Source organism: Theobroma cacao, chromosome 8 (assembly GCF_000208745.1).
Source record: "Theobroma cacao cultivar B97-61/B2 chromosome 8, Criollo_cocoa_genome_V2, whole genome shotgun sequence".
Lineage (NCBI taxonomy): Eukaryota > Viridiplantae > Streptophyta > Magnoliopsida > Malvales > Malvaceae > Theobroma > Theobroma cacao.
This window is the reverse complement of record NC_030857.1, coordinates 6646022-6657748: the sequence shown is the minus strand read 5'-3', so window position 1 is coordinate 6657748 and position 11727 is coordinate 6646022. Positions and strand designations below refer to the sequence as shown.

Below are 11727 nucleotides of genomic sequence, written 5' to 3'. Positions count from 1 at the left end.
TTAAACCATCAAATCTTGAACGTCACAACACCGTCCATCGATTTATGAAATAATTAAAAGTGTGCTACAAATAAAAAAAAAATCATACCTTTGACTATCGAGAATAAAAATGGTATAAAAGAAAATACGTGAACGATTAGGGAAATTTGTACATTAAAAAAATAAATTAAATTAACATCTTTATGGAAAAAAGTTGTTCTATGCCTTTAAATAGGAATTTTTCAGGTTACTTCCTGGTATTGCCTCATGGGTTTAGATTAAAATTTTCTTTCAAAACATTAACCAAAATAAAATAAAAATTAGAGAATAAAAAAAAAAGTTCTATTCGGTTAATACTTTTATTTTTTGTTTTTATAAAATTGAATAAAAAGAAAAAGTAAAAAATAATTAAAAAATAAAAAGAGAAAAACAATTTTTTTTCATAGAAAAGAAAAAAGAGTGGGAAAATAATAGGAGAATTCTAATGGAGTTTGAGGCTCCAACAAGCTGGGAAAAGGAAAAGGTAGACCCTGGGGTATAGTCTATTGGCTGGCTGTAAGGGTTGGCGATGGTGGACCCCTAAGCCCAAGCAGTTGGCCAGAACCAGCCCAACTATTTATTTCAAAGAAAAATTCCAAAAAAGAAAAACAAACAAAAGATTTGAATAGAAAATAATATATATATATATATAAAGTACTTAAGTAAGGTTTAGTATGAGAAAATTGAGAGTATATTTTCTATAATGTATCTAATTAAATTTTATTACAGTATTTGTTTTGTAATAAACTATTACAATATAAGATTACAATTCAAAATCAATATAATTAGATTGCATTGCACTTTACAATGTTATTAAAGATACGTTTATTCGTCAATTTTGTTAAATACATTTTATAATGTTACTTTTATTATATTTTAATAATTATTTTACTTATATATCAAATACTATAATTTTATCTTTTTTATAATCATATTATTTATAATAATATTACATTGTAACATACCAAATGTCACTCAACATCTTTTTCACAAGTTGACAAACAAATTGTGGTTTTTATATTTAGTGTCAATTGGATAGAAGATTCAAGAAGCCCTACTTAACATTAACTACTTTTTTATTATTCACATCCCTCTCAACCAAACAACGGGTACTCATTTCCACTTTTATCTTTTCCTTTTGGGGTTAAAAAATTGCTGAGGAACGCAGCTTTAACCATTATTTTTTAATAAAAATTATAGTTATAAAATTTTTTAAAAATAAAGTCTTCTAAAATTTTGAATTCAAACTTTTCAAAACATATTTTTTGAGATTTTAATTTTATATAATATTTTTTAAAAAATAATGATCAAAATTGAATTATGTTGATTTAAAAAGTTAATAAAAGACAAAAACAAAATGAGACAAAAAGATTAAAAATATTTATTTAAACAACATAAACCCATTATTATAGACACAGCGTCTATTTATGGAACAATCAAGCTAAAAATATTAAAAAAGTTAGCTATAAGCTTGCAATAACCCTTGGGGGGTACCCCAAGACAAGAGTAACACAATATTTTAAATATAAAATTGGGATTTGAATAATTGATCTGGCTTGAGTATTTAAGACTTTTGCTTTTGATGATTACCTACTTTGCACATGCAATTGTGATATTGTAGTTTAACAGAGCCATGATTACCCAAAATCATACTCAATTTTTTTTTTTATGCCAAATTACCATAGAACTCAAATTAGAGGCTGATGTTTTGTGATTTGTAAGGATACTAAACTTGTGTCTGACTCTTTGCTATTTTATTTTCTTCTTTGCACCATCTTTTTTACTGGCTTTTGCCAACTACTATCTTTTCAACATTCTGCCTACCAAATTCTACAAGACACACCATTCTCACCATACCCAAAATAGCAAAACTTGCCCTATAGCTAATAGTTTTATTATTATTACTATTATTGTGAATTTAGTGTGAAAAAAAAAAAAGATGAAAATGAAGGGCTAAAGAATGAATAATTTAACTACTTTTGGTAACATTAGGTTAAGATGAGATGGGTTGAAGTGGATAGCCTTAACAACTTTAAATTAAAAAATCAGTTTCTTTTCAAAAGTTTTTATGAGAGCTTAAACAATTTTACTTATTCTTGCTTTTCCTTTTTCTTTATTGTAAAAAGAATAGAAGACAATAATGGAAAAGAAATTTAAAAGCCTGTTAATGAGTGATGTTGGTGCCTTCTTTAATCTTTTTTTAATATTTTTTAATTAAAAAAATTATTTTTTATTAAGTTTTGATTTTTGATTTTGAATTATATAAGCCTTTATTACTAACAATTAACTATCTATCATTAATCAAAATATTACTTTTAATTTTTTATACCATTTGGTATTGATGTGACCTTGATATTAAAGGTAAAAATTTGTTGTGATCATGGTATATTAATATACCATATTATTATCCACTATAAAATATTAACATGTCACAGTAATATTACACGGTTTAAAATAATAAGTGGAGTTTTAATTAACAACATTTAATCAATTATTAATTATAAAGATCTATTTGATTCAAAATAAAAATACATATAAAAATTTGATTTAATGTAATAAAAAATTTTATTTAAATTTTATGAAGTAATTTAGAAATATTTTTTAATATTATATATATTTTTTTGTTTCATTGACCAGAAGTTGTACCCATCGAATTCATCTGAAATGCTACTATGTTTATAAGTGGTGGAAATTATTATTCAATAAGTCTAGAAAAAAAAAAAAAAAAACAGAAGAGGCAATCAACAAATTCAATTGCATTAAATGTGTGGTAGAAGGAAACACCCCATATATGCATCACATTAAATGCATGTCATAAAGAAACACCTAGAACCATTTACTCTCAAATCAATAGCTTCATTGTCTAAAGTAGTATCATAAATGACTACAATCACCTCAATTCAATCAACGTATCTCTACCATACATTCCCATCTCTTCTTATTTATTCTTTCTCCCTGGACATTATGTGATTTTGTTCTTGTCTATTCGAATCTTATTTATGACTGATTAAATATTTAGGTCTTACACCTAACCTTAACCTATAACTTTGAGTCTATATACATATATATATATATATGCTAACACCAACAACATATATAAAATTTATATAATATACCATAGAGTTACTATAGCAAGATATTTACTAACAGAAGGATTGATTTACTTGATTAGTTGGTTTCGTATCAATAATAAAATGGTTTTGATTCGAGTATGGATAATTTTTCATTGGTGCTATTTACGCAATCTGCACTTAAAATTTCAAAAACAATTGGAGTAAATTATTTAAGTAATGAGATATTATTTACCTAGCGATAGCTAGGGGTAAAATGAATAGATACCGATAAATTATTGTAGGGTTCAATTTTGAGTGTTAATATACTTATTACTATAAATTATCTATAGATAATCGGTTTGGAAATGGGTATCAATTTCAAACCCAATTACTTTTAAGGAAAAAATTTATGAGAAATGAAATGATTCAAAATTTGATGGTTCATTGCATTGTTTTCACACCTTAACCAAACAAACAAAGTCAAGTTTTAATTCTGTTATAATTTAAATAAAACAATATATATAAGTTTGCTTACTTTTTTTTATACATTTATAATATTATAATTTACTTTACCAGATTGAATTTCCGAATCAAATCAAAAGTCAAATTTGAGCTTTTTACATGAATATCCACTAAACAAATAGTTATAGATAATTAACAGATATTATTTAAATGGTTTCAGTTAGGTTACGAATAATTATTATAGAATCTTAAATAATTTTGGTTAAGTTTTGGATGCCTTATTTATAAATGGTTTCGATTTTAAATAATTCAAAATAAACGAAGACCACCATCATTACATCCAATCCATCTAGTGTTAGAAAAAAATAATTCAAACCTTGAATTTTTTTTTATCAAATTAACTATAGTTTATTAAATTTTGGTACGCATTGAATTTAAAAAGTTACATTTACCCATTTTTTATTGTGCCACGTATCTAAAAACGAGGAAATAATTTCAAAAGGTGTTGAGTTGAACACTTTTAAACTAGGTAAAAAATTTGTATGCAAGAAAGAGTTTGGAATCAAATTTTTAAAACAAAAAAATATATTATCTTATTATTAAATTAAATATTTAAATAAAAAAACACACGAATCACCATTTGTTAGTGGGGTTTTACGAAGATCCTGCATTATATGAAAATCTACTGATAAAACTAAACAAAGGAATGTAAGTAGTAAGAGAGGGCGTATTCGTTGTCATATGCAAACAATAGCACAAACCCACTACCAATAGGGCAGGCAGGGCACGTGGGGTAAGAATTTGACAGCCAAACTTACTACAGTCAATTAATATTTACTGCTACCGAAAGGAGATAAAATCTGAAAAAGAAAGAAAGAAAGAAAGAAAGAAAATGGTAATGGGGTAATAATGACAAGGCCTGTTACCAATGGCGGGTTCCACGAGCCTTCTTCTTCTTTTCTCCCCCTCCCCGCTCTCTGCACAAAACCAACAAAAACAAAAGCAGAGCCCCCTCTCTGAACCAGCCATTCAATTTTTCACATCCCCACACTCCTCACGCATCTCTATAAAATCATATTTTTAAACAATTTTTTTTTCATGTACTCTGAATTCAATAACTAAACTACAAAAAACCCATATCTCAGTTTCATCAATCTCAAACTATTCTCTTCCCTCCCCCTCTCTATCTGCATGGACGGTCATTTCTTGCTCTCTCTAATCTCAACGGTTAGATTTCTCCCTCCCTCACTCTGTTGCATGTATCAAATGAAAGTCTAAGTTCTTTACTTTCTCCTTGTCCTTGTAGTAGTTTTATTAGTTTTTTCCTATCAGAGTTCTCTCTCTGTCTTGGATCCTTTTTATTTTTTTGGCTGACAGAAAGATGGTTGCGTTTTTGGGATTGTATAATGGGCAGGCACCATGAGTGGAACTACTGGATCAAGTTTCCATCTTGGGTTTTTTTCTTCTTCTTCTTCTTCAGTTTTTGCTGCAGTTTTTGTCTCTAATACTATTATGGGCTGCGGACCTTCCAAAGTGGACGACTTACCTTTAGTAACCCTTTGTAAAGAGCGTAAAGAACTAATCAAAGCGGCGTCGATTCACCGCTCCGCTCTCGCCGCTGCTCACGTTACCTACTTCCATTCTCTCCGTGATGTCGGTGAAGCGATCCGTAGGTTCGTCGATGAAGAACTCGTCGTCGGATCTTCCTCTTCCGTTGGTTCCCCTGTTCTCACATTGCCTTCTGACGAATTCAAATCCTCAAAAAAGAACAAGAAGAAAGACGACAACAACTTACCTTCCTCTTCTTCAACTTCGCTTTCCCATTCTCATTCCATTGAAGAAAACAGCAAAAATACAAAAAAAGACAAAGAAGAAAGTGATGGAGAGGATTCTCACTTGGATTTGTCTTCTGGGTCACCTTCAATTTCCGGTTCAGGGTCTGGGTCAGGTCCCGGTTCACCTTCGGGTCATGTTCAGATCGATCATAGTCATAGCCATAGCCATAGCCCTGAACAAGAAGGACCAGCGCCGCATGGCTACAACTATGGCTATGGCTATGGCTATGGCTTTGAATACCCTCATCATCCTCCTCAAGAAAACTGGGGGTATAATGGTAATTCTTCTTCGTATACGTATTACATGAAGAAATCTGCAACACCTTCTCAATCTTTTGTTTATCAGGAGCCTGAAGGACATTCAAGTTATGGCTACTCAAGTTATCAAAATGGGGGATTTTTTGGGTATCCTTTGGGGTCTCCTAGAGGGGGATATGGATACGGGCAGAGGAGCTCTCCACCTGGTCCACCACAACCACCGCCAGAGCCGCCGTCTCCGCCGAGTGTTTCCACATGGGATTTTCTCAATGTGTTCGATACTTTTGATAATAGTGTGTACCCAGGTTATCATCCGGCGGCTAGATACGGGTATGGGTCGACTACAAGTAGTCCGGACTCGAAGGAGGTGAGGGAGAGAGAAGGGATTCCTGATTTGGAAGATGAAACTGAGCCCGAGATGTTAAGAGCGGCTCATAAAGAGAAGAGGAAAATAATGAATGAGGAAATTAATCATAATTATAATAATAGTAATAAAAATACGAATTTTGGAGAAGGTACTTCAAAGTCAGTCCCAGTTCAGAAGATTAATAGTACTACTGATGGATCAACTTCAACTTCAAAGGCAATGCCATCAAGCAAGCGTGAGAGCTTGGAGTCTGGTGGTCATATTAAGATTAATACAAGTAGTGGAAGTGCTGATACAATTGTTACAAAGAGTTCTGAGGAAGAGTATGCAAAGAGTAAAAGGGTGAGTTTTGAGGTAGAAGAGGCATCTAATTTAGATGTTGAGTCTTCCAAGCCGAGTAGTTTAACTACATTGTCGCTTCACGGTACGAGGGATCTCCAGGAGGTTGTGAAGGAGATTAGGGATGAGTTCGAGACTGCCTCTAGTTATGGGAAAGAGGTTGCTGTGTTACTTGAGGTGGGCAAGTTGCCTTATCAGCAGCGTAAAGGAACTGGGTTTAGAGGTGGGTTTTCAGTTATTTTTGTTTTTTACTATTTGATTGTTGGCTTGGTTTCTTTTCCTGTCCTGTTCTCAATTTTTGTCTCTATTGTTGGATGCTTGTAAAGTTATCCTGTTCAATGTGCTAGCTTAGACTTTTGGAGAGAGAGGTTTAAGGATTTTACTGTATGTGGGTGTGGTGAACTCATATTTTGTATATTTGCACTAGGTAGACATACAAGCCTTTTCTTGGCTTGCTTTCTGGTAAATATTGCTTAGGCTATTTGCGCAATTCAGGTCTCTAATGAGTCTCATATAATAATTCTAAAATTGAAACAGGGCTATATTGATGTATTCCCCGAAAAGCTAAAATGAAAATGATTTTGATACAAATAGTGCTGTAGCTAATGACATGATTTAACATCCCAATAAAAGTTGAAACAGTGAGCATTACATGAAACTGAATACTTAGGTCTCATGTAAGCTTACCTACTTGTATTCTTTCATGATTTTAACTGTTCAATCCTTGTCTATATATATGATTGAATTATCTGGCTTGATGGATTTAAAGTTGTATCCTTTTCAAAATATTTACTATGCTGCTTTAGTGAAGCTTACATCTCCTCTCTGCAGTGATCTTTTCCAGGATCCTGTATCTTGTGGCACCTAACATGTTATCATCACATCCACCACCCAGATCATCTATAAGAATAACTTCTAGGACAATGAAAATGGCAAAAGAATACTGTCAGATAGCAGAGCAGGATGAAAAGCCTAGAAATCTTTCATCAACTTTGGAGGAACTTTATGCATGGGAAAAGAAATTATATAAAGAAGTCAAGGTATGCGTGTTATAAAAATGAAAAGAAACTTTGTTTCTGTACTTAGCAATGTGATGGTTGTTTTAGCCTTGATAGCTATTTCCCAATCAATTTTTATTAAAAGACTGAAAGGGTTGTATTGCATAATAGTTATTATTCACAAAAGCTATAGTAGTTTTAGTTGTTCGTTCTCTGGTGTTGTCAAAATGCGATGCTTATTGGATTGGTTTTCAAGGCTCTTGCTATTATTAAACAAAAAGCTATCAATAATTGTTGGATTTCAAAACTTAAAAATGTGTTAGTAGTCATTGAGCGATCCTATGTAATCTGAAGCATTAATTTTTGCTGTTATTATGCATGAACTTTAAATATGGGTACCTCTCTATGACAAAGTTTTGAAGTAGTTTGTTTCAAAATGGAAGAAAACTTCCTGGTAGTTAGACTGTTGGACTTTACTGTTTTGCATTTTGATAACTGGGAATCAGCATTTTTATGGCTGACTGTCGTTAAATCCCTTGTCATGACTCTAGCCATTCACTATTTCTTACTTATTAGTTCAAAACTCATCCCAGGGCAATCAAGTAATAAAATTTTGAATTTTGAATTTAAATTTGCCCTGGATGTATAAGCTAATTGTTATTCACAAATGTTTTCAAAATATTCTGGTTGCCTTAGTAGCATGCTTATAATATGTCTGTGTTTTCCCTGATTTTAGGATGAAGAAAGGCTACGGGCTATATATGAGAAGAAGTGTAAGAGACTGAGAATGTTAGATGGCCAAGGAGCAGAGGCCAGCAAGATTGATGCAACACAGGCTTCAATAAGAAAGTTGCTAACAAAAATTAATGTTTGTATAAAGGCTGTTGAAGCTATATCAATTAGGATACATAAGCTAAGGGATGAAGAATTGCAGCCCCAGCTCACTGAATTGGTTCATGGGTATTGACTTACTTCTGTACTTTTCATAGTTAGAATTGATCATCGGTGTGCCTGCTTATTACTTATCTTCATGAATCATAGTGCCTTCTGATTAACTATTACATGATTGGCCTGTGACTCTGGAAGTATCTTCTTGTTGTTTTCTTGGCAGTGGTTTCCATGGAATCCATGCACCACAACGGCTTCTATCTTGGTTGGGGATGAAAGACGGGTTTAATTGGGCTATTTGACTTAGTGTTTTACTCATGCACAACACTTATAACTTTTACTTTTAGATGAATACAATTATATTGTGTATCAATGGTGAACCATGCCTCCTGTGCATAATGATACTTGCATGTATTGCTGGTATGTCTGTAAGCTTGTGATAACTAATGGCCCCTTCATTAATTCAATTTTTAACTTGCTGGGGGAAATGATTTTAATTTTCTCTTATTCTTGTTTACCATCCTAACAAAATTATCTTGTAGCATCAAAAAGATATCTGGAATGTCTTATTTGCATGTTGTGAAAAACTTGTGGAGTTGTTCATTATTATCTGATGCAAACTTAATATCTCTTTATCTGTTGGGTGATGTTTGGAGTGCTCATTATACATTAGTGATTACCTATTTGAAAAGCATCAAACGATCTGCTGGCAATGATATGATGGTATATTTGAAGCTTGTGATAGTCAAGAGCTTGTCTTTATCTTTTCATATTGTTTTCTACCCTTCTCCTTTTGGATAATGGAGGAAAACATTTATGTCTCTCTGTGGGAATGACAACTTATTTCTTCTTGCTGCTTTCATTTTACTTCTTGAGGTTGTTATGTGATAATATGTGACCATTTTAATTTGCAGGTTGATAAGAATGTGGAAGTCCATGCTTAGATGCCATCAGAAACAGTTCCAAGCTATAATGGAGAGCAAAGTTCGATCTCTTAGAGCAAATACTGCTTTTCAAAGAGAATCAGGATTGAAAGCTACTGCTGAGCTTGAGATGGAGCTTTTGGACTGGTGCACTCGCTTCAATAATTGGATTAACACCCAAAAGGCATATGTTGGGTCCTTATATGGGTGGCTTATGAGATGCATTGAACGCGAGCAAGAAATAACTGCTGACGGACTTGCTCCTTTCTCCCCAGGCCGGGTTGGAGCGCCACCAATTTTTGTAATTTGCAATGATTGGTACCAAGCAATGGATAGAGTTTCAGAAAAGGGTGTAGCAAATGCCATGCACAATTTTGCTTCCAGCCTACGCCAGTTATGGGAAAGACAAGATGAGGAGCAACGTCAGAGGACCAGAGCTCAATATCTCTCAAAGGATTTTGAGAAACGGCTTAGGGAGTTACGGTTAGAGAGGCAGAGGATAGAGCAGGTGCAAGATGCTTTATCAGATAAAGCTGCCGTTTCCAAGGTTCCCTCTGAAAGTGGAGTTTCACCACTGGATGACCTAAAGGTGGATTTGGATTCGATGAGGAAGAAATTAGAGGAAGAAAGAGCTAGGCATAAGGATGCCATCAAACTAGTTCATGATGCTGCTTCAAGTAGTTTACAAGCAGGTTTGGTCCCAATCTTTGAAGCCTTGGGCAACTTCACCTCAGAGGTCTTGAAAGCACATGAGCAGGTCAGACTTGAAAATGCTGGGGCCTCCTAGCTTGGTATCTCCCACGGAAGAATGCTTACCTTTTGTATGTACAGTAATTGCCATGTGAGGTTAGATTTGCTGATAAAGAATGTTAGGTGTAACACAAAGTGACTTTGAGAAGACCTTGTCTGGGGTGGGGGTTGTAGAATCATTGATACGAAGATGAAAGTTGCCAGAAAGAAGATTTCCTAGCAGATGTTGGCTTGAAACCTTAAATCCCCCTAGTCAGAAATAACCCCTTAGGATATAGTTAGGTAGCAGGTTTGTACAGAAAATATTCATTTATTGGTTGATTGGTTATTCTTAGATGTATCGGTTGTAAGTTGACTGTATGGGAGTAGGTTCGTAGTTAGGAGGAGACATGTATTGTAGTTCAGTAACTTAAAGAAAAATTTTGGTTGATTAGATATATGGATGGAAAGCTCTTTCTGGCTGCTTATTGTTTTGTTAAAAACCATTTTGGTTTATGCTTCAGAAATCAAGAGATCATTTGCATGATACATCTCTTGCATCTGCCGCTGGTTCATAAGCCATCTGCGTTCATCCTAGAGAGCACCCAAGTTAGCGAGTGTCGACATTAGCAGCTTCCAAAAGATAAATTGCAACCCCTGAATCAGTTTCCAGAATAATTCGACATAGTTCAGCAGAAGTGCCAGCGGTAGTGCCTAATCTGCGCGAGAAGGCAGCAATGGTTCTGCCATCATGGTCACGAGATAGTCCTCCAGCTCCAGAAATGGTGGTTCCTGTAGGACGAGTATAATCCAGAAGGGCAGAAGTAGCAAATCCTTGGTGAGCTACAAGCTAGGTGGAAGTATTGAGTCTTGGGTTTGAGTTGGAGCTTGGAGTTTTTCCAAACCCATCCCCAACCCCTTGAACTAGATTCAGTAATGGCCTTTAGACAGGCAAACAAACATATGTTTGAGAGAAAAATTTACCATCTCAAATCTTGGGAGTGCTTTTCCAGGACACAATGTCCTGCCCTTGTCCATTCAACTGGATTTTTATCAACTCATTAATGTTACGAGCGAGGTGAAAGGATGACTTTTCAAATATCCAAGCACCCTCTTGGCCCAAGACTGAGATTCATTATATACTATCTGGACCAGTAATTAATTGTCCAAGGGGTCCATGGTCAGTCCATTCCTCTTCCTGCCAAAAGCCAGCTTATGCCTTTCCCCTCCAACAAAACAAAAGAAAGTTTCATGTCATATCAACCCATAGATGCTTGGATATATATTGGTACAGTAAATTTTCAATATCATTTCAGCATCTTAATTTGTCAGACTCACATGAAACAATTTGTGGGTCTAGTTTCTGACATTTTGCGTTTGGATTGGCGACCACAAATCAAAGTTTTTGTGGGTCTATGTATTTTATATATATATATATATATATATATATATCGGNGTTGGGTCTATGTATTTATTATATATATATATATATATATATATCGGCCTAATCAAAGTTTTTGTTTTTTGAATTTCTGATTTTCCAACCCAAACCAATGTTGTCATAAGAAATTAAATATTTTCAATTCAAAAGACACAACTAATAAAAAAAAACACATATTTATATATTCAAAGTTTATTTCATTTTTTACTAATGTGTTGTATAAATCAAAGTTTTTATTTCTTGAATTTCTCATTTTTCAACCCAAATCAATATTGCCATAAAAAATCAAATATTTTCAATTCAAAAAACATAATTTATAAAAAAAAATCATATTTATATATTCAAAATTTATATCATCTCTTACTAATATGACATCCATAATATTATATCTTATTCAATTATATAACATCTTGTTA

At 33.3% G+C, this 11727-nt stretch overlaps 1 protein-coding gene across 1 annotated transcript; it reads left to right on the top strand.

Moving 5' to 3' along the window:
• Positions 4273 to 10364, top strand: LOC18592362. The gene is made up of 5 exons (XM_018126174.1): positions 4273 to 4760; positions 4948 to 6555; positions 7164 to 7372; positions 8067 to 8290; positions 9133 to 10364. The coding sequence occupies exons 2-5, from the start codon at positions 4953 to 4955 to the stop codon at positions 9926 to 9928; spliced, it is 2832 nt and encodes a 943-aa protein (XP_017981663.1). The 5' UTR covers positions 4273 to 4760; positions 4948 to 4952; the 3' UTR covers positions 9929 to 10364.